Below are 23930 nucleotides of genomic sequence, written 5' to 3' on the forward strand. Positions count from 1 at the left end.
TTCTGAAAATAGCGTGGCAGAAAACTCCAAAATTGAAGCTCAGAGAAAGTTAGGCCTAATTAACATGAATTCCTCTGTGTACCAAGAGGTCTTGTTAGAGACTTTACATACCTTATTATCTCAGGGGAGTCTTCTCAAGAACTCTCAAGTAGGCAGGTTATTCCACATTTACCCTTTACAGACGGAGCTGAGAGGATAAATAACTTGCTCAATCAGGAACATGTAGCTGGAACATGTAGAGTAGAACTGAATTTCATACACAAGTGGAGCTGAGTCTAGAAGGTCCCCAGAGCATAAGTACTCTTTTAAGCACTGTGTGTAATGCCATGATTCAGATTCATGTTGTCAGTGATTACAGATACATTTTGTTGTCTTTTTTTGTTATTGTTATTGGTGGTGGTGCTGGGAATTGAACCCAGGGCCTCATACATGCTATGCAAGAGCTATATCCCCAGCCCTGTAGTCTTGATTTATTTAATGTGTGTCTTATCTTCTTGATTTGAATGTGTATCTATCTCTTGGATTGAGCATAGCCTTTTAGATATGGAAACTCATTTGCTCTCAGAGAAGTATATTCTTATTGCTTCATGAAACATATTTCTTGCTTCCTTGATTTCTATCATTGATATTTCTCTTTGGCTACCAAATCTTGGTTTTGTAAATTTATGACCTATCTTAGGTTTTTTCTTAATAATCTCAGTGCCAGAAGGATCTTAGCAGTTACCTATTGCAATTATCTCTCCATGATAATTTGCATTTATTTTGTTGCATTTCAGTTTGCCATGCTGGGTCTTACTTATGCACATCTCCTTATTTATTCCCCTTGGTTGTTTCATGAGATCAATAGATAAGGAAAGATGAGACTTAAAGAACTTTTAAATAAATTACCCTGGATGACATAGCAAGTAAATGGTTGAGATGAGATTAGAATGCAGTCTTCTGATCCACTTTTGAGTCCATTGTGCTTCCTGTGACAACACTTGATGGACTCTGCTTGAATATTGGCACTATGATAAGAAACAAGGCCATGTGAGGCATTGACGGTTGTCTGGAAAGTTTATTTTTTGCATTGAACCTAATTATGTTTCAGTAACTTCTATTTGTTAGGTCTGGATCTGCCTCTCTGGAGCAACACAGAAGGAATTATTCTACTCTTTTACTATAGTACATCAGTATAGTATTTTAAAACTTCCCTTATGTCTCACCATCATGCCTTACCTGTTGGACTCTACCAGTTACATAAACTCAAATTCTTTGATTCTGGCTGCATCCTGCTTAATGTTCAATATTCTTTCAGGGACCTTTGTTTTGTTAAGCTTCTTCAGAAAGAACACTTACTGTATCTGCAGAGGATTATGGGCCTTTATTATGTACAGAATACTTACATATCTTCATATTTCATCTAGTTAGATTTGGGCCATCATTTTTAGACAGCTGAAATCCTAGTGAATATTGATTATATTGTAGGTATGTACAGATTTTTCAGCTGCAACTTTGATAAGGATAACTTTTCTTTCTTGAATCAGGTCCTGCTCATGTTAGCTGCTTTGTTATTTACTTTGTTTTGAAAACCTTTCCCCAATTTAGCTGTCATTCCCATTTCTATTTCCCTTCCACTTCTTTTGTTCAGAATCCTTAAATAGCATAGTTTGTGACTATTATCCAGGCATAGTTCTTTTTTCTCTAATGTAATTAGGAAAAAAATATACATGCATAGGTGTGTGTGTGTGTATAATTATGAAAAATGTTGCCATGTGTCTTTTGGTGCTCTGTGTATTTCCTGAGTTGCGTGTGGGTGTGTGATTGTGTATACAACTTCCTACATGCTCAAAAATGCAGTATGTTATTTACATTTAATACAGTTTTGACACTGTGTTATGTATGTATGTATGTGTGTGATATTGGATTCACTGGGTCTTCTAGAAGACTACCATTGCTCAATAGGCCGTCATATCAGTGGACATTGGTTTCTCAGAACCCCCCCCTTTTTTTTTTTAATTTTTCAATAATAAAACTTTTACTGAAGTGCACAATCTTGATTGAGTGTATAACTTACTGAATTTTCACAAAGTAGGTACATTCATGTTATCGCTTCTCAAATTAAGAAGAAATTACTGGTACTGAACAAGTCCTTCTCAGCCAGGTGTGGTGGCCCACACCTGTAATCCCAGGGGCTCGAGAGGCTGAGGCGGGAGAGTCACAAGTTTGGGGCCAGCTTCAGCAACTTAATGAGACCCTGTCTCGAAATAAAAGTGAGGGGGAAAAAAAAAAAGACTAGGGATGTAGCTCTGTGGGTTCAATCCTCAGTACCAAAGAAAGAAAAAGGTCTTCCTTCTCATCTCCTTCCTGTCATTTTCCCGTACCCCAAAGAAATCACTGACATTTTACACCATTTTTGAACTTATTAATAGAGTTATACTGTTTGTACTCCTTTGAATATAGTGCCTTTCACTTGACATTGGATTGTGAGATTCATCAATGTTGTGTGTGGCAGTCTTGTTATTGTACAGTATTCCTTTGTATGAATATTCCATAATCTGTTTATCCATTTTAATATTGATGATCATTGATGGTTTTGGTTATTATGAAATATGCTGCCATGTGTCTTTTGGTGCTATATTTCCCAAGGAGTGTGTGTGTGTGTGTGTGTGTGTGTGTGTGTATGTATATTTAATTTTGTTGGGTCTGACATCTCCCTTCACATGGTATTACTGTGAGATTCATTCATGTTGTGTGTAGCAGTGGTTTGTTCATTCTCATTCCTGTACAATATTCTGCATGAATATACCACAATTTGTTTAAAGGATTGGAATTGTTTGTTCATAGTGTTGCACATGATTTACATTGATAGATATTCTTTAACAGTTTCCTAAAGTGGTTATTCAAGTTTACACTCTAGCAATGTTTTAGTGTTCCAGCTTTTTTGCATCCTTGTCAACACTTGTTATTGTTAAATTTTAAATGTTAGCAATCTTGGTATGTTTTGTGATATTATGATAATAGTTTTAATTTATGTTTCCCTGATGACTAATAAATTTTTTTCCTTTCCATTTGATTATTATTCAGTTGGATTTTCTCTTTTATGAAATGTTGATTGAAGTCTCTTCCTCATTTTTCTGTTGGGTTATCTGTTGTATTTCTTATTGATTTGTAGGAATTCTTTTTTTTTTTTTTTTTTTTTTGCGGTGCTGGGGATTGAACCGAGGGCTTTATGCTTGCAAGGCAAGCACTCTACCAACTGAGCTATATCCCCAGCCCTGTAGGAATTCTTTACATATTTTTGGTATCAGTTCTATATTCATTATATTTATTTCACATTTCTCATTCTGCAGCACTTTTTTACTTTCTTAACCCACATTATACCAGAGAAATAGTTGTTACCATATAACTAGGTCCAGTGGATCCCCCCTCCCACTTTTCTTTTTACCTTGTGCTATTGGTGATTGAACCCAGGGCTGCTGGCCTGTTAGGCAAGTTCTCTACACTGAACTGCATCTTTAGCCCTCTGCTGTCTTTAAAAGTGTATCATTTGCTCATAACATTTTAAGTTTCAAAATATTTGTATTATAATTATCTGAGCTGTAGATTTCAGTTATAAATTTGACATTTTTAGAACCTGGAATGCTGCTCTCTGCGTTTGTTTTTTGAGTCTAGTAATTTTGAAGTAAATTTCTCTGTCAGTTTTGTTCTCTTATTATTATAATCAGGAAATGAAAAATTCAGAATTCTCATTGTGCTCAATTAAGTTCCGTAAGTAGGGCATAATATTTGGAGCAGTGCAAAGATGATGACAAATTTATTTCACCTTTGTTTTATCCTGTTAGTTGTTCCATTTTGTTGTTGTTGTCTCCTTATTTATTTATTTATTGGTAATGGGAGTGAATCCATGGGTAGTTTACCACTGAACTACATCCCTAAGTCCTTTAAAATTTTTATTTATTTTGAGACAGGGTCTTGCTAAATTGCTGAGGTCTCCAACTTGTGATCCTCCTATCTCAGCCTCCTGAGTCACTGGAATTACAGGTGTGCACCACTGTGCCTGGCCTTATTTTAATCTTTTAAAGCATAGTTAAGGGCAGTTGATGTGTATTAATAATATGTTTTGTTCTGTTTTTTAAAATTAGATTTTTCTTTGTTCTTGGATAGGCCTCTAGGAAAAGAAATGTCATGAAATATCAGTCTCTACAAATAGAACTGTTAAGAAAATGTAAAAACTATAATTGGATCCAGTAAACCCTGATGAACTCTAAAAGTTAATGGTACCTTTTGAGTAATAGAAATTTTTGACTGTGATAATCAAATTTATAAAGTTTCCTTTATGGTTCCTGCTTTTTTGTATCCTGTTTAAAAAACTCCAAAGCCATTAAAAAGTACATTGTCCTATTTTTCTTCGTTTTTTTATTGGTGTAAATTAATACTCTGTATAGAATTGATTTTTTTGTTAATGTATAGTGTGAGGTAGGGGTCCAGGGTCATTATTTTCCATATGACCATCTAGTTAACTCCAGTATCAATTACTGAAAATCTCATCCCTTCCCTACTTCCTTACACTGTCTTCATCCTTAGTGAAGTGTTTATTTGTGGACTCTTTTCCCTCCGTCTGTTTGGCCTTGTACCAGTTTCATACTGTTCAAATTACTGTAGTTTTTAAATAAATTTTGATATGTTAGTGTAAGTCCTCCAAGTCTTTGCTTCTAGGTCATGAGTTGGCAATTTTTTTTTTTTTTTTCCTGTAAAGGGTCGGATGGTAAATATTTTTGTTTTGTTGGCTACATTTGGTCTTCGTCATATATTTTTCTTTCTTCTCTCTCTTTCTCACACACAACACCTACATACACATACCACAAACATATTTTTAAATATGTTTTAAATCACTCTTAACTATATTTGCCCCATAGGCTATAGTTTGCTCTTATTTTTGATTGTCTTAATTATTCTCATTAGAATCAACTTGTCAGTTTTCAAAGACCTGCTGGAATTTTGTATGAATATTGCATAGAATCTGTTGACCATTTGAGGAAGTTGACATCTTTATATCTGATCAGTCAAAACTACCTTTTGATTGGTTTCAGGATTAAAATTGTGGACCTTTTCCTTTCTATATAGATGTCTTACTAGAATTTATAGGGGACTATGAGCACTATAGCTTTTCTTCATGTTTCCATTTGTCATGATTGTTCCTGTTTGTAATAATTACTTGACTTTGACAACTTTTAATTTAGAACCTTGGTTATACATATTAGAAAACAGATCTTAATTTTACATGAAAACCAATAGGGAAGAAATAATCAAATTTATAAACAGTTTCCTTTATGGTTCCTGCTTTTTTTCTAGAAAGTGGTATCTTATAATTCCCATGGTCTGTTGATTTCAGTGTTTATGAAAATAGTGTGATATAGACAATACCTTGTTTAACGGTGTTAACGTTTCTTTGTACCTCTTTAAGTTTTTATACACAATTTGGAGATTTTATACCAAGTTTTTTGAAATTTTTATACTTATATACATACTTTTAGGGTTTTTATTTTTTATTATTTTTATTTTGTAAGTAAAACCTTTTCTCTTTTTTGTGCGTGTGTGTGTGGTGCTGGGGATTGAACCCAGGGCCTTGTGCATATTGGGCAAGTGCTCTGCCACTGAGCCATTTCCTAAACCCTAGGGTTTTTATTTTTTAGGGATTTATGAAACAACTGTATAAACAAAAATTTTCTAAATATTTAAACTTCAGATGTTTCTCTTTTCCTCTAACCAGTGTACTCTTTATGCATTTTTCTATTATTTATTCAGTGAACACTTACTGTTTTCACTTTTTTCAAATACATGTTTTTATATGTTAAGATCATAGTATTTCACTGCATTGATGTAAAAATGGCCTATTTTATATAAAATTTTAATGAATTTATCTTCATATGTTTAGTTCAAAGTTCTAAAAACATTTTACAAATGTTATTTCATAACATTTTTGAACTTTGAAAATTTGAAAATGCAGTAGTGGTAAATGTTTGCCATTTATATGTAGTGTTAAAAGTATATTTCATAGAGGTCATTGCCAGATGCTGTTGCCATGCTCTTGGACTACTCAGTCTCCAGAACCAAATAAACTACTCTTTAAAAATCATTTAAAAAAAGTATATTTCAAATGGCTTCTACATTTTCCTTGTCCCCAAAATGAAAATAAAATAACAGCCTTGGGCTGTTAATCATCAATTTTACCTGAAGACAAAGATCATAGGCTTTCACTTTGTCATCCCTTCCACCATGTTCTCTTATCTGCACACTTTTTAGCGCCTCCTTCCCTTGTCCTTTAGTCTTTGTCTGGAATTCCCTTCTCATCATTTTTTGCTTTATTAATTCCTTTTTTCCTGCCCCAAGGGTAGCACTTCTGGAACTGTATTTTGGGACCCTTCAATGAGCCAGACATTGGAAATATTTTTGTTACCAAGACAAACATGTCCCATATTTATCAAATTTCGTTCTGATTATTGTTTTATTGGTCTGTGAACTGTGAACCCCTTGAGGTTAGGTATGACTATTTCTAGCACAAGCATAGTACCTAACAATAGGTGTTCCATAAATGTTGCTTTTGCCAAAATGTCAGTCATGAATAAAATTCTCAGGGAATTCACAACTTAGGGAGGCAGCTTTTCATATTCAAAATCTGTAATATTGAGATAATATTTTTATAAGGTTTCTCACTGGCTCATATATTGTGAAAGGTAACCTGTCTCTTATTAACCTAATAAAATTTTTAATAGAAATGATAATATAGAAATAAAAATGTTGTACAATTTTAATGACCTGAGTATTTTGAATTAATAAATGTAACTTCAAGAAAAAGAACCAAACCATTAAAAGCCATAAAACAACCTACTTTTTTCTCTCTGTGAATATGTGTTCTCCACCTTTGGTATTATGATTTGTGTTTTGACAAGTCCCTGGTCATTGCCTTTCTTCTTTGCATGATAGCTATATCAGGTCTTTACAACTTTGCATAGACTATTTACCCTAAAACTGCTTTTTCAGGATCTGCAAAATTTTTTTCCACTTGTTCTTTTTAGATATACATGAAAGTAGAGTATATTTTGACATACTTATACAAACATGGAGTATATCTTATTCTAATTAGGATCCCAGTCTTGTGGTTGTACTCTGTGAACATTTTTTATTTCCCTTTCTATCTTTAATTTGGTGTCCTGCCTCACAGAGGAAATCAAGACTGTTGGGCCCAAATTTCTCCCTTTCTGTCCTTACTTTTACATACTGTGCTCATCTTCTTTCTTCTTTTTTTTAATTTTTATTAGTGACAGTGTCTTGCTGAGTTGTCATCTCTTTCTTGTAGTCTCAAAAGAGGCAGCACTTCTGATAAGGGCTAATCCTCTCTGTCCTTTAAAGAAATATGTTTTGTATTTTTATCAAATACATCTGTACACGATTTTTTTAAAATTCAGCAAAATGGCCATCCATTGCCCCACATCACCTAGATGTCTTCCCAAATAGTATCCTCTTAATTTTTTTTCATGGTCCTGGGAATTAAATCCAGGTCCTCGTACATGCTAGGCAAGCGCTCTACCACTAACCTACACCCTCAGGCCCCTCTTTTTAAATTCTTTAGCTGTTCTTTAGGTAGCTATCTTTCTGTCATTAAATAACGTACTGATCCTTTCTAGAATTATACATTTTAGATATTATGCATTTACTTCCTGTTCTGGTAGATGAAGGTTTAGTTCTTACTTTAATTCCTTCAGCTCAATATAGTTATAACACTATTTTTTTGGTAAATCAACAATTTTTACCCAATTTTATGAATGTTATTTGTTTTAAGAGCTACATAATATACTGTGATTACATTTTCTTTCATGTAATAACTTTTTAATAAAATTTCCAGTCTCTTTCTTTAAAATAATCTTCCATCCCTACTCACATAAGCACCATCTCGTTTTCTTCCTTGAGTTTGCAGGGGAGGATCTCTCCCTAAGTCATGCATCCTTTGTCTTAGCTGGTTGGTTGCTGTGCAGTTCTGGCATATGGCTGCTGCTGTATTTCCCTTGACTGTTCTCCTGGATCAGATTCACTGTTCATTGAATTCCTTGGCTTCCTGTTAGAGTTTAATGCCTCCTTTTCCTGGAGTACACATTCAGGTAACTTACTTAAGGAAGTGTGGGCAGTAGGTAAATTTTTTGAGTGCTCACATGTCTGGAAGTGCTCACATCTTTATTCTTATACTTGTGTATTTAAGTATGCCTTATCTTATATTTGAGTAATAATGTGAAGATAGAATTTGGAGTTGAATATAACTCAGGACTTTTTAGGGTCATTGTTCTATTTTCTTCTGTCACCCAGAGTAGCTATTATGCGATTCCGATTATTTTCCTGTTTTTTTGTGTGTGTGTGTCTTCCCCCTCAACTGCCAGCAACTTTATATCTCTAATACTCTGAAATTTCACAGTTTTTAAATTTTTTTAAATTGTAGGTGGACACAATACCTTTATTTTGTTTATTTTTGTGTGGCGCTGAGGATCGAACCCAGTGCCTCACACATGATTGGCAGGCACTCTACCACCGAGCCACAACCCCAACCCCTCACAGTTTTTGTTTTTTTTTTTTTTTTTTTAAATCTATTCTAATTACTGAGTACTCAGTGTAGTTGGCCATTTCTAGAGACTTGAGTCCCTTAACTCTGGGAAACTTCTTTGTGCTATTCATTAATTTTTCTTCTGTTTTCTGTTTTTCTGTTTCTGGAACTCCTCATTATTAGAATTATGAATCTATTAAATTGATGATCTTTGTCTTTTGTCTTTTCTCTCTCATTTTGTTACACTCTCTAAGGGGACTTTAACGTCCTATCATTTTATTGCATTTGTTTTATTTTAAGAATTTGAAAATATTTTTCATGGTTTTTGGTTGTAGTCCTTTTTGATAAATAAATTGCAATTTCTGTGAGACTCTTAAGGATACCAATTTGAGCAGGTTTTTTTCTTTTTTTAAGTTCTCTTCTGCCTTTTATATTAATCTGTGCTTTCTTCAGATTCATGTTCTATTTAATCTCTCTTTGGTCTCTTCTCATTTAGGTGGTGTTCCTCAAGTAAGTAGTGATCCTTGGTTGTTCATTTGCATTTAAGAATGAGAGACACTTAAGAAACTTGAGAACTCTAGGATGTCTGAGGGGCTTGTCAACTGTCAGGTTTTGCTTTATTCAGGTAATAGGGCAAGGAACTATCTACTAATGAGAGGAGACTCTCAAATAATAGAGGTTAGAGACATTCAAGCTAGGGAAAGGCCAGTTGTTGTTTCTGAATATAGACTTTAGTTTGCATATTTTTAGTCCCAAGTCCTACTCCTGTCTTTCCCCAGCATCCCTGAGAATCTTTTTTTTTAAATTGTAGGTGGACACAGTACCTTTATTTTATTTTTATGTAGTGCTGAGGATCGAACCCAGTGCCTCACATGTGCTAGGTGAGCACTCTACCACTGAGCCACAACCCTGCCCCCTGGTATCTGAGAATCTTGACCCAGTGTGGGCAAGCCAGGCCCATTCTGATTTTATCCCCTTTTGCTACCAGCACTCTAACTGCAGCTTCTTCCTGTACCATAAGTTACCTGCCACTCATATTTGTTCTTTGTCTTCCAGAATTTAAAAACAAGTCTCTCATCTCTTTTTATTGTGGGCTTATATTTGTATAAATTCTTTTTGATGGTTTGTGAAGTGTCAGCTAAGCTAGGGTGAACTTCATTTCCCAGAATTTCCTTTCTTTTGTGTTTCTGATTTCTGTGGGCTGTGGGGAGATTTTTCCACCTAATGTGAAACTTTTATCCCTAGACAACCACTACACTCCAATTCTTCCTCCAGAAGAAGACATAAGATCCCTTTTTTGTTGTTGGGTTAGTGTTCATTCTTCTGAGTCACATTCCTTCTTTTATATTTTGTAATTAAATACTGAGATATAAAGGTTTTTAACATCTTATGTCAGATGATAAAGAAGAACACTAATGAACCAAAAGTGTTTGACCAACATAATGTATATGTTTAAACACATTTATCTTATGTTAAGATAAATGTAGTCAAAGCTGGTATTTATAACTACCACCTTCTGCCACTCATTCCCTGTTGCTTTTGCTCTCAGTGAGTACCTCAGCTGGTCCTGGTTTTTGCCTTTACTTTTTGTTTTTTAATATACATATGTGTGTGTGTGTGTGTGTGTGTGTGTGTGTATAAACACACATACACACATGTATGTGTGTGTGTGTGTGTGTGTGTGTGTGTGTATATATATATAGTTTTAGATGGACACAATACCTTTATTTATTTATTTATTTTTAATGTGGTGCAGAGGATCAAACCTAGTGCCTTGGGGCTGGGGTTGTAGCTCAGTGGTAGAGTGCTTGCCTAGCATATGTGAGGCACTGCATTTGAATCTCAGCACCGCATATAAATAAATAAAATAAAGGTCCATTGACAATATTAAAAAAAAAAAAACAAAAAACTCAGTGCTTCACACATGCCAGGCAGGCACTGTACCACTGAGCTACAACCCCAACCTTGCCTTTACTCTTGAAAGGCCTGGGCTATTAGTAGTCCTTTCTGAATTAGGTTATTGCACTTTTCCATTGACTTTAATCAAAGGGCATGGGAATGCTGAGAAGTATCCTGGAGGATCTCTAGCATTTCAGTATACTCCTCTTCACCCCTATTTTGCAGTAGTAATCCAGCATTTGTCCCTTGAGACTTTTAGACCTTGAGACTTTTAAAGCCTAAAGTCAGGAGACAATCTTTTACTGAAATGGAATTTATTGGTCTTCATTGTTGAAACTGAATTTTTTGGTCTTCATTAATTTCCCCAAACAGTGAAATAAAAAACTCTTCCTAGTTCTCATTAAAGACATGAAAGGCATCAAGTTCCCTTCAGTCACCTAAGCCAGAAATCTTGGAATCATCCTAACTGCTTCCTTTTCCATGATTATTTTATTCCCACTGGTAACAAAATGCTATCAGTTCTGCCTTCTTTTACCTCACTTACTTTTTTCCCTTCATGTTCATCCTTTTATTATTAGAACAGGTATTACCTTCACTTGCCCAAATTGTTTAACATAAACTTTAAATTGTTGAACATAAAATTTCTTTAAACTTCCCTCCTCCTATTCACCTGCTATTTTTCTGCTAAAGCAGTCTTCTAAGTGAGACTATATTTTGGTGGCTCTAATTGCTTATAAAGTAATTCAAAATGCCTTAGCCAGCTGAATTAATTCATCAATCAGAACAGAGATCCATAGGCAGATAGCTTTAACAAGGTGGAAGTTATTTTCGCTCAGAATTTATATGATGGTTCAGAAACTCAGGTTCCTTTTGATTTGTTATTTCACCAGCACTTATTGTGTTGCCCTTGTTTACATACTCCAGGATACTTCACCATCTTGTCAGAGCCAGCATGAGAAAGGAATGGTGAAGAGGAGGATGTGCCCTTCCCTTTACAGGGACAACCCAGAAGGATTTGTAAATTGTTTTCACTCTGCCCATTGGCCAGAACTGGGCTACAAGTTCTAGCTGCAAGAGAGGTTGGGGAAAGGAGTCTCTAGTCTGTGGACCTTTGCGTTCATCTAAATATGGGCTCTATTACCACAGAAAAAGAGGAAATGGGTGTTGAAGGATTACTTGTAGTCTATGCCACACAAGACTTCCAAATGATCTTCTGGAAGCTGATAGTTACCTGCCTCTTTGCCTTATTTCCGTGCCACCTTTCCACTCCTCCCTTTCCCAACTTTCTTTACTCTTCTCTCCCTTTGCTTCAACTATGCTAATGTATTTGTACTTCCAAACATGGTACACTGCTATGTGCTTCTCTGCCTCACCTTATATTTCTTCCTTAGCCTGAGATGCTTTTGCCACCTTGTTCCCCTCATCTCCAACACAGCCTTATCTCAGAGTTTGTCTTTCAAGACTCACTTGAAGCGTCTCCTATTGTGAAAATCTTTTATTGGACAGCACTCCTCTCTCTTGGATAGAATTGACCATTTTCTCCACTGTTGCCCTTTTTGTATGCAGATGGACTTTAGGTATCATACCTGTTGACATTTATTTACATTTAGATTCCCTTTTCATCTGATCATAAGTTCTTTGAGAACACAGATGACATTTATTCATAAATATTTATTCAATGAGTAAGTGGGTCCATAGCAAAAACATCTGTGCCCGAACTTTTTAAATGTCAGAGCACACTTTTAATATATGGCTGCTGTTTTTTAAAAACTTTGTCAGTTAATCAAGATGTTAACATTAGCTCCAACTATATTTATAATTGTCCTTTAGTTTCTTATTTTGTTTCATAATTAATTTTTTTGTCACTGTGCTTTTTTTTTTTTTTTTAATGATAACTGGGGATTAAACCTAGGACTTCGCACATGTTAGGCAAGTGCTCTGATAATGAGCTATATCCCCAGCCCTCATACTTGTTTTTTAATTACAGTTTAATTCTAAAATTCTCTCAGTTATAGAATTTGTTAATTTTTTTTTTCCATTTAAAATTAGTAAACTATTCCATCTACCCAGGGCATAGTATTTATAATTGCTTTTTAGCAATTTTTTAGATCAGTGACTTGCCGAAGGAGATATACTGAAATGAATTAGATAAAGCTGACGTGAATTCCAATGCCTGTCCTAAGACCTTCTGAGTGCTGCAACCATAGCATACTGGTTCTAACATACAGGTGACACAGAATTTGTTTAATGACTGAGAGTCGTTGTCATAAACAAATTCTAAGGCAAAAGTGCCTTAAATATTCTTACATGGAGAACTTTTTTTTCTGCTTTACTGTCTTGAGTAATATCTTTTGTTTTACTTGTAGATTTGATGGTCCTCGAAGATTTGAGGATTTAGGGTCAAGGTGTGAAGGACCGAGACCCAAAGGGCCTCGTTTTGAAGGAAATCGCCCCGATGGGCCAAGACCCAGATATGAAGGTCACCCAGCAGAGGGCACTAAAAGCAAATGGGGAATGATTCCCCGGGGGCCAGCATCTCAATTTTATATTACCCCCAATACATCCCTAAGTCCTCGACAGAGTGGACCACAGTGGAAAGGCCCCAAACCAACTTTTGGACAGCAACATCAGCAGCAGCTTAAGTCACAAGCAGAACCTCTTTCAGGAAACAAAGAACCATTAGCAGACACCAGTAGTAACCAACAGAAGAATTTTAAAATGCAATCAGCTGCATTTTCCATTGCTGCAGATGTAAAGGATGCCAAGGCGGCTCAGTCAAATGAGAATCTAAGCGACTCTCAACAAGAGCCTCCTAAAAGCGAAGTCTCGGAAGGGCCAATAGAGCCTTCTAATTGGGACCAGAATTCTCAAAGTATGGAGACTCAAATGGACAAAGCCCAAGCTGTTTCTCAGCCTGTATCCCTTGCAAATAAACCTGTACCTACTCAATCTGCTTTTCCCTCAAAAGCAGGGGGTATGGAGGGAGGAGCAGCAGTAGCAACATCATCGTCATTAACTGCAGAGAATGATTTTAAACCTTTGGGTATTGGTCTGCCCCATTCAGAAAACAACCAAGATAAAGGGCTTCCTCGGCCAGATAACAGAGATAATAGATTAGAAGGCAATCGAGGAGGCAGCTCATCTTACAGAGGTCCTGGGCAAAGCAGAATGGAAGACACCCGGGACAAAGGACTAGTAAACAGAGGTCGTGGCCAGGCAATCAGTCGAGGACCAGGGTTGGTCAAGCAAGAAGACTTTCGTGATAAGATGATGGGTAGAAGAGAAGACAGTCGAGAGAAGATTTGCAGAGGAGAAGGCAGCCGGGACAGAGGGTTGGTAAGGCCAGGAAGTAGTCGTGAGAAAGTGCCAGGTGGTCTGCAAGGCAGCCAGGACAGAGGTAGAGCTGGCAGCCGAGAAAGGGGCCCACTTCGGAGGGCTGGCAGTCAGGAGAGAGGACCCCCTCGTAGGGCTGGGAGTAGGGAGAGAGTACCACCCCGAAGAGCTGGGAGCAGGGAAAGGGGACCACCTCGAGGGCCTGGCAGTCGGGAAAGGGGACTGGGAAGACCAGATTTTGGTCGTGATAGAGGTCCTTTCAGACCAGAACCAGGAGATGGTGGGGAGAAGATGTATCCATATCACCGAGAGGAGCCTCCCAGGGCTCCATGGAATCATGGAGAAGAAAGAGGGCATGAAGAGTTCCCATTAGATGGTAGAAATGCTCCAATGGAACGAGAAAGACTTGATGACTGGGATCGGGAGAGATACTGGAGAGAGTGTGAACGTGACTATCAAGATGATACACTAGATCCTTACAGTAGAGAGGACAGGTTCTCAGCTCCACCATCTCGGTCTCATGACGGAGATAGGCGAGGCCCTTGGTGGGATGATTGGGAGAGAGATCAGGATATGGATGAGGACTACAGTAGGGAAATGGACAGGGACTTGGACAGGGATGTGGATCGAATTGGAAGACCCATGGATATGTACGATAGAAATTTGGATAATGAGTGGGACAGAGATTATGGGAGACCACTGGATGAACAAGAATCTCAGTTTCGTGAACGGGATATTCCATCTCTTCCACCTTTACCACCCCTCCCACCTCTTCCACCTTTGGATAGATATCGGGATGATAGATGGAGAGAAGAAAGAAATCGAGACCATGGGTATGACCGAGATTTTCGTGATAGGGGTGAGTTAAGGATTCGAGAATATCCAGAAAGAGGAGATACGTGGCGGGAAAAGCGAGATTATGTTCCTGACAGAATGGATTGGGAAAGAGAACGGTTGTCAGACAGATGGTACCCATCTGATGTGGATAGACATTCCCCCATGGCGGAACATATGCCCTCCTCACACCATTCCTCTGAAATGATGGGGTCTGATGCAAACTTAGACTCTGACCAAGGCCTTGGAGGGGTAATGGTTCTCAGTCAGAGGCAGCACGAAATCATTTTGAAAGCTGCACAAGAACTGAAAATGCTTCGGTAAGTTCACTCCTTAAGATCATTTCTTTTGGTTGAAATCACTTTTCAGACTGCTCTTTTTAAAGTGATATGATATATTTGAATGGAATCATTTTAGTTACATTTCTTATCACATACTCTCAGTTTGTATTCTGGCCATCGAGTGCTGTTTTAGGGTTAGGATAGTTATTTAGGAACTGTGTTAATTACAGACATATGCCCTGGGATGTGCAACTTGATGGCTACTCTCACCCTTTGTAGTTGGAGTTGCTGGCATGTCTTACCTGTGCATGCTTTAAGTGTTAAACTTCAACTTTTTATGGCTTTGGTTTTCACAGAGCTCATATGTAACCTCCAGTTTTTTCAGTAGGCAGTTCATTCTTTGTTTTTAGATCTGATAGACTTCATATTTGCTAATCTTTGATATAACTGTGGAAAGTGCTGTATTTTTCTCTGTTGAAGCTAAGAGTGGTTTACCTGGGGGTGTCTTTGGATTTGTCTAACTGTTGATACCTTCTTTTTGAGATGTTTTGTCTTCATTATAACTGGAAGCAGATTATTTCTACTTGAGATTCTTGTTTCTACATAATCAAATGTTTTCTTTGCGAGTTTGAGTAGAATTTGGATTTCTTGACTTAAAATTAACTGTGTATAGGTATCTACATACTTCCCATATAGTAGCTATAATAACAAAACTAATTTTTATTGCATGTGTACCTCTCTAGGAACTGTACTTACTAAGTGCTCTGGATTCAATAACTCATTTAATCCTTAAGCCAACTATATTCTGAGGTAGTAATTTAGGATTTAGTTACATATCGTAAGCTTTTTTAACTCCCTTTTGAGAAAATAAATTAATGGTTAGCTTTTGATGGATTCTAATGTATTGTGTTCCTTTCCTTTTTCAATTCTGGTTTATATTTGTGGATTATACCAACTGAATTTATAACTGAAGTCTTAGAACTAGAAAAGAAAAGTATGATGAGAAGATACTTTAGAAAAAGATGAAAAACCAGATATGTCAGGCAGCAAAAACAGTTTTCTCTGGTCAATAGATGACAAGTGTCAAAGACTTATGTTTTCTGGGGTACTCATGAGGATGTAAAAGCATGCTGTAGAACATTTAGTTACTTACTTTTATGTTATAGGCATCTTTAATTCATACCTACTTTGTGTTGGGCACTGTGTCAATAATTTAATCCTCTTATCTCATATCCTTATATCTCAAAGGCCTGCAAAGATAAGTAGTATCATCCCCACTTCACAAATGATACTAAGTTTCCTTGGCTAATAAGTGGCAGACTCAGAATTTGAACTCAGCCTGTCTGATTCTAAAATCTGTGCTGTTTATGGAGCACACCAGACTTGTGTTGCTCAGCTGCCAGGATTTCTTTCCTTTCCTTTTTAAAATTTCTTTTTCATCCATTATTGCTTTGCATAGAAATACCAGATAAGAGGTGCTGCTTCTTCACCATCCATAACAAAAATATAAAAAAAATAAATAAATAAAACCTCTTTCTTGGCAACATAGATATGATTAAACAAAATATATTGAGTGTGGGATAATAGTGATCATAGTTGAATACAAATGGGTTATGTTGTGTCTGAAGGTCAAGGAATATCATAAGAAATATTTATAGGAGGCAGAAAATAATCTTATGATCTTATGTACTTTGTTTCCATTTGGGTCACAACACTGTACAAAACATAAGGAGAAAATTCCAGACGGTCTGAAGAAGTTGTAGTGGATGTAACACATGTTTAAGGTGGGCATTAAGGAAAAGTAAAAGGATTTTAACCAGGGTTTAAAGAAAAACTGCAAAAGATTACATAACTGATATTTAGGAATATGAAGATGGGGTTTTTGTTTGTTTGTTTGTTTGTTTTAATCTCTAATACTGGGGATTGAACTCAGGGACATTTCTATGACTGAGTTACATCCCAGCCCTTTTTTGAGATAGGATTTTGCTAAGTTGCCCAGGCTGGCCTCAAACTTGAGATCCTTCTGTCACTACTTCCAGAGTCACTATGATTACAGGCATGTGCCACCATGCTTGGCCCCATGAAGAGTTGTTTTTAAAGGTGTAGTCAGACAGTTGTTCTCACCATCTATAGCAGGAATCATGAGCTAAAATGCCCACAAGAATCAGACAGGTAACAAAAATGAATGAAAATGAATTTGATAGAAGTGGAGTGTGGTAAGGATTGTGGTGAGCTGCTTCATCTGACATTAGCAACCACTACTCCTCTCAGCTAGTTGTGGCAGTATGGGAATATAGACCTACTGTTACCAAATCTCTTTAAAATTTGAATTTGCCTGTGAAATATTTGCTTTGTAAATAATGGCAACGAACTCAAATTTTAAAAACTGATGTGAAGCTGGGCATGATGGTGCACACCTTTAATTCCAGCTATTCCATAGTCTGGGGCAGGAGGATTGCAAGTTCAGAGCCAGCCTGGGCAACTTAGCGAGACCCTTTAAAAAGAATGTAGGTTGGTGGCAGAGTGCCCCTGGGTTCAATCCCTAATACCAGAAGGGGTGGGGGGAAAGACCAAGCGAAGTTAAAAAAAAAAAAAAACTTTCTAGTCCGGCGTGGTTGTTCATGCTTATAATACCAGCAACTCAGGAGCCTGAGGCAGAAGAATCAGTCACAAGTTCAAAACCAGCCTTAGTAATTTAGTGAGGTTCCAAGCAACTTAGCAAGACCCTGTGTCAAAATAAAAAATAAAAAAGGGCTGAGGATGTGACTCAGTTCAATCCTTGGGGCTGTGGATGTGGCTCAATTCAATCCCTGGGTTCAATCCCTGATACAAGAAATCCCCAAACTTTTCTAAAGAGTTTTGGAAAAAATACCAGGAGAATGTTTGGATAAAATGTGATGGGTAGATTATTAGTGATTTATAATAATTTATAGATGACTGATGAGTTAGCCATGTAAAAGCAAGAGACCATTACCCCAGGGGTGCTATATGGTCACTGCTTATAGGACAAAGTTTTTAGGTCACTCTCTCTCTCTTTTTAATTTGATGTTAATCATAGTCATTTAGGAATGGTGTAAACATGCCTTATGTACAATGGTAATTTTATTTGTTTACAGGGAACAGAAAGAACAGCTTCAAAAAATGAAAGATTTTGGGTCTGAACCACAGATGACTGACCATCTACCACCCCAGGACACGAGATTGCAGAATACATCAAGACCTGGAATGTATCCGGTATGAGAAAATATATGCTCAGAAAATGAAATAATTTCTACTTTGTGTGGATTTTTAAATTACAATAAGCATAAATTTCTGCCATAAAATTGTAAATTTGGGGAAAGTAAAAGCTTTGTTAACAATATGGTTAGAAGTTAGCATAAGTACTTCTTTCCCCTAGGTTTTGATAAGTAGAATAATGTACCTGAATTGCGTGACTTCATGTTCACAGAATTAAGGAATCTTCCTCATAATTTTGTTGTTCAAATAGTCCTGTTTTATATCTAGGCAGGTCTAAATGTGAACTTTATGGTGTTCCTTCCCTCTTCAGACTATTAGAAGGGATCAAGTTTCATACCCTAGTACACTCAGGTAGTACAGAAAAGGGGTGTTTAATTATATTAAAGAGTTGAGTGATTAAGTTCTCCCTTTGTTTTGCTTCGGAATTTTTGTTCTTATTTTCTTTAAGCCAGTGATTGATTTTAGAAATTTTGTTATGTAGATAAATTTCATAATAACATAATAAGGGAGAAAAATCCACTTTGAACCATTTTATCAAATTTGCTTTTTGTTTCTAAGTGTTCCCTTCCATCCTGGTCTAACATATAATACTATATACAGCTGTTGATGTCAGTGACTGCCATGATGTTGACTCCATGTATCATATCCCTTGACTTTGATATGCATCCATGTGCCTGCAGAGTTTCTGTCTGTGGATGTGTCTCCTGTCAAACTCAGTATGTTCATAATGAAGATCATGATTATTCCCTATTAAGTTGTTCTTCTCCTTACCATCTTTAGTCACCTTAAATAAAATGTGGGAACCAGTGATAGAGTTCAGTAGTAGAACCTTGCCTAGTATGGACAGAGCCCTGGGTTTGATCCCGAGTACCACAAGAAAATAAATCTGAAAGTCAACCTATGTCTTTGCTTTGTCCTACCTGTCCATGTCCAGTCATATTGATCAAATATTCCATTTTCTATTTCCTTACAACCTTGCTTTTAGCTTTCATCAGTCTTCCCTAGATTATTTCAGAAACATTCTAATTCATCTCTCTCCATCTCATTCTCCATTCTGCTACCAGAGTGATTACTTTTAAATCAAATTTTGTGTTATAATTTGCATATGATAACCTACCCATTTTAAGTCTATGGTTTGAGTTTTGATGTATACAAAAGATAAAGAAATTTCCATCACCCCACAAAGTTCTCATGCCCTTGTATTTGGGACTTTGCTTACATTCTACTTCAGGCAGTACTAATGTGACTTCTGACCAGAATAGACATTTTAAAACAAATTTCACTATGTTGTTCCTTGGCTTTAAAACTCTTCAGTATTTGCTTTGGGGGTAAAATCTAGACTTCTTTCAGCCTTTTATATTCTTCCTGTGCTGGCCTGACCTCTGCTGACCATTGCTTGCTACTGCATTCACTTAGGCTTCAGTTTCCTTCCACTTGGAGCTACTTAATGCTGTAAATATGTCAGACTCTTATTTCCTCGTGCCTTTGCACATGCATGTTGTTCTCTAAACCTAGAGTTTGTTTTCTTTCCTTTCCCTTTCTCCGACTGGCTAATGCTTGTTTCTTTTAGAATTCAACTCTGCTGTCCTTTTCTTCCACTTTTTATGAAGTGATTACCTTCAGTTTTGTTTTTTTGTTTTGTTTTGTTTTGTTTTTTAGTACGGGGGATTGAACCCAGGAGTGCTGTACTACTGAGCTACATCTCCCCCCTTCTTTATTTTATTTTGAGAAAGGATCTCATTAAATTATGAAGGATGACCTTGAACTTGCGATCCTCCTGCCTCAGCCACTCAAGTTGCTGGGTATTATCATTCATTGCCTGCATTTGCTTTCTTATCTCATCCTTTGTTTTGCGAATCATCTTAATCATGTATAATCTGAAGTCCTTTTCTGACATTTCTTCTAATATACTGTCATTGGATTCTATTACTATAGAATCTACATTTGTTTGGATCATTTTCTTCCCTTGTTTTTTCATGTTGTTCATGTATCTTCCCTTCTAGCAGTGCAGATCTGGGGTATTGCAGATTTCCCCCAATAGGCTTATAGTGGCCCTATAGGCCTTTCTTTAAGGGGAGATCAATATTAGCAGTGCCCAAATCAGACACTATGCAATCCTAGACCAAATAGCCCCTATGGGGACAATAACAAAATTATCATAATAAACAAAATGAATTCAAATATTATCTTTGGTAAAACAAACAGGTTTGCAATAAGGTCTGCAGTTTCTAATGGAAGACAAAGAGGATGCAGAGGGATGTAGAATGTGGCTGTTAATGGGATAAGAAAAGAATATACAGAAGTTCTAGAAAATAGAAAGGGCGAGAGTGTAATCAAAAGAAATTGGATGTTAGCAAAAAAGGGAGAAAGAGACTCTGAGGGAACAGGTAAACAAAAGGAAAAGAAAGCAAGAAAAGTAAATAAAAACTTAAATTTTTTTAAAAAGGAGAAGAAAGAAAATCTACTGTATAACAGTCAAATACTAATGAAACCTCCCAGTGTTCAGTAGCCTGATGCATGAGAGGTACCTGACAATGAGCTTCAAGTCTCCAGCAGGCATCGCAGAATGGGATTTGCCCCACCTAAAGATCAGAGCTACGGCTTCCAGAATTATCCAAGATGGCCGCTTTGGCTTCGAAATGTTTTGGCAAATGTGGAGCTGCAGCTCAGGGGTGGACATGGTCTGCTGGAGGTCCTGGAGATGGGATGTGGTTGGTCAGGCAGGGGTCCTGGAGGTCTGGTGTGTTTGGTGGTGTTGTGGGATCCTGGAGGCCGGGTGCAATCAGTCGGTCTGGGGTCACGGTGATAGGGCGCAGTCAGTTGGTCTGGAGGTCCTGGCAGCAGGGAGCAGTCAGTCGATGTGAGGGCCCCAGAGGCAGGGAGTGAACGGTCAGGCTGAGGGATCCTGGAGACGGGGCTTAGTCAGTCCAGCCAGGGGTCCTACGGGGCCTGGCTGTTATCTCAAAATGGCGGCAGCCACGTGTAATCAAACCTGCAGGTACTGTAACAGTGAACTTCCAGGCGACAGCAGGCAGCTGGTGCTCCACTGGTGGTTGGCGATCAGTTTGCTGACTGTTGTCGGATGATCGGGAGGTGAACCTCAAGCGTTGGATGATGGATAGGAGTAAGGCAGGCGATGGACAGGCGAGAGGCAGGGAAATGGCGGATGATAGACGCCTGACAGTGAGTCTCAAGTTGCTGGGATTACAGGCAGTAGCCACTGTGCCAGGCTGTTATTTTTTTGATTTTCTGTTTTCTTCTCTATCTTTCCTTCTAAACTGAGCTCACAGGATAAGAACTGAGGTTCTGAATCCAGGGCCTCATGTGTGCCAGGCAAGGACTCTATCACTGTGCTATGTCCCCTTTTCTTTTTATTTTGAGACAAAATAAAAAGAGTGGAGTTGCTATAACTGGCCTCAAACTTGTTATCCTCCTGCCTCAGGCACCCCAGTAGCTAAAATTACAGACTTGGAGTACCATGCCTCGCAAGAACTGTTATCTTTTATCTTTGGATCTCTTGGCAAATGGCAAAAGCCCTAGACTTTAAAAATCTACATTTCTGCTTTGTTCCCTTAACTTATCAAATATTTTTCATATTTCTATATGCTTTGTTATTTTTAAGGCACAGTAACTTACTGAACTATTCCATTTATGTTGGACATTTTTCCCTAATCTTTCACTGTCATTAATATAACTTGAATGAATTTATTTGTATCTGGTTCTTATTTTGGGTAACTTAAGAGTAATTTAAATACTCGAAGTGGGATAGGACACTTAAGTCAAAGAAAAAGGATCTTGTCATTCTCCCTGCCCAGAATCAACTTGTTTATTAATCATGCCTGTCTACTGTGCTCTGGTAGCAGTCAGAGACACTTGGTCTTATACATATCAATAAAATTAAATATCAACCTGACCAAAAGTAATAATCAATAAAATAAAAAATGACATTTAAAAATTTATTCCTATATCTGAACAACTCCATTCAATAATTTTATAACATCTATACTATAACCTTATAATCTGCTATTTAATATTTTTGGTAGATTTAGTAGTTTACTGCAATGTTTTAATATGAACTTTTGATAATTATTAAATACATTTTCATAACAAAATTTAAAGTACCATAGCCCAGTAAAAAGTTTAGGTAATAGCCGTTTGTCTTTAACTCCAGCTTATAATGGCCTTCAGTTAATGTTTCTTACATTTATGTGAATTTTGTTTTTTATTCAAAAAGTTTAGTTTTAAAGCACAGCCTACTCATGAGTAAATACATAAGTGATGTATTTTTTTGATCCTCTGAGGTCTAAAATAGGTGTCAGCAAAGAATAAATAAACTAGAAATAGTGAACTAAAGTAAATGAGAGAAAGAGTTGTTCAAATTGGGCTTGCAAAGATTAAAATAAAATGTATTTGACAGTTGGGTTTCAGTGTTAAGTAGATAGGGCCTGTCTACCAAGAGGTGCTGCCTTCTCCTTAATATGCATTTCTTTTGACATTTGGTGAAATTGCTTTGTGAAAACATAAGTAACTACACAACAGTGGCACTTCTTTGAGCGATTGCTAAATGTTCCATATGGTTTCTGAATTCTTTTGTTTCCTAATATTAATGTTCTGCATTGATCTAGCCTTGCCACACACTGCTATTGTCAGCCAGACAATTGAATGGAATAGAAGTAAGGTGTCTCCTAGAGTTTGTTTGTCCTACTGGAAATTTACTGTTTTTGTGGAGGAAGTAGATCTCTGGAGTTGGGAAGATGGTTTGTAGCTGAGGTTCTTAGTCAAGGGGTGAGCATCAGAATTGCCCATGGAGAGTTTTCATTTTTAATACATTCTTATTTTTAATTGACACATGGTAATTGTGTGCATATTAACAAAGTACCGTGTGATTCTTCTTTTTTTGTGACATTTCAATACATGTATATAGTATATAATGATCAGATCAGAGTAATTGCTGTAACTATGACCTCAGACAGCTTTGTGTTGAGAACTGTCAAAATCCCTCTCTACAGTTTTAAAATATTCAATAGTTGTCAACCATAGTTTCCCTGCTGTGCTATAGAACATTAGAAGTTAAGAGTAACTTCTGCACATTATACCCATTAACCATCCTGTTTCCATAGTCCTCCCATCTTCTCCCTGACAATCTTTCCAGGCTCTGATTGTTTTTGTTTTAAGCTTAGGGCCTTCCCAAAGAATTTCAGTAGACTTCAGGTGGACCTGGGACCTTTGAATGTAAGTAGGGTAAAGAGAAGAGAGAGAGGGTATAGTTCATTGTGAGAAGGGGTGATAGTGTTGAAGATGATTTTTTCCCCTTTTTTTAAACAAATTTGTTGGTATAATTTATTTAACATGTAATTTGCCCATTTAAATGTGCAATTCACTTTCTTACTCTTGCTTGTTTTCTCTCTCTCACTCTTACTCACTCTCACTTTCTCACTTTCTCTCTCTCTCACTCTCACCCTGCAGGCAGACACTCTGCCTATCCACTTAATAAAATCTCTTGCGTGAGAAAATAAATAAATAAATAAACAAACAAATAAATATTTTGTGCAATTCAGGGTCGGGGTTGTAACTCAGTGGTAGAGCATTTGCCTTGCATGTGTGAGGAACTGGGTTCAATTCTCAGCGCCTTATATAAAAAAAATAAATATCCATTGACAACTAAGAGTAAATGAATAAATAAATAAATAAATGTACAGTTCAATGATATTTTAACTAAACTCACTAAGCAACTGTCACTGTAATCCTTTTTTAGAACATTGCATCACCCCAGT

At 36.9% G+C, this 23930-nt stretch overlaps 1 protein-coding gene across 4 annotated transcripts in view; it reads left to right on the top strand.

The window, feature by feature from the left end:
* Positions 1-23930, top strand: part of Ylpm1 (YLP motif containing 1) — a 69640-nt gene that overhangs the window by 17245 nt on the left and 28465 nt on the right. For 3 of the 4 annotated variants that reach the window (XR_007106719.1, XM_047537553.1, XM_047537555.1), the window contains exons 5-6: positions 12838-14958; positions 18036-18153. Coding sequence is in view for 3 of the 4 variants with exons in the window: in XM_047537553.1 (XP_047393509.1) it covers positions 12838-14958; positions 18036-18153 (2239 nt within the window). In the remaining variant the exon portion in view is untranslated. The remainder of the gene's footprint in view (positions 1-12837; positions 14959-18035; positions 18154-23930) is intronic. The other variant, XM_047537558.1, reaches the window with a different exon arrangement.

The sequence above is a fragment of the Sciurus carolinensis genome, chromosome 2, assembly GCF_902686445.1.
Source record: "Sciurus carolinensis chromosome 2, mSciCar1.2, whole genome shotgun sequence".
In the NCBI taxonomy this organism is placed as follows: domain Eukaryota; kingdom Metazoa; phylum Chordata; class Mammalia; order Rodentia; family Sciuridae; genus Sciurus; species Sciurus carolinensis.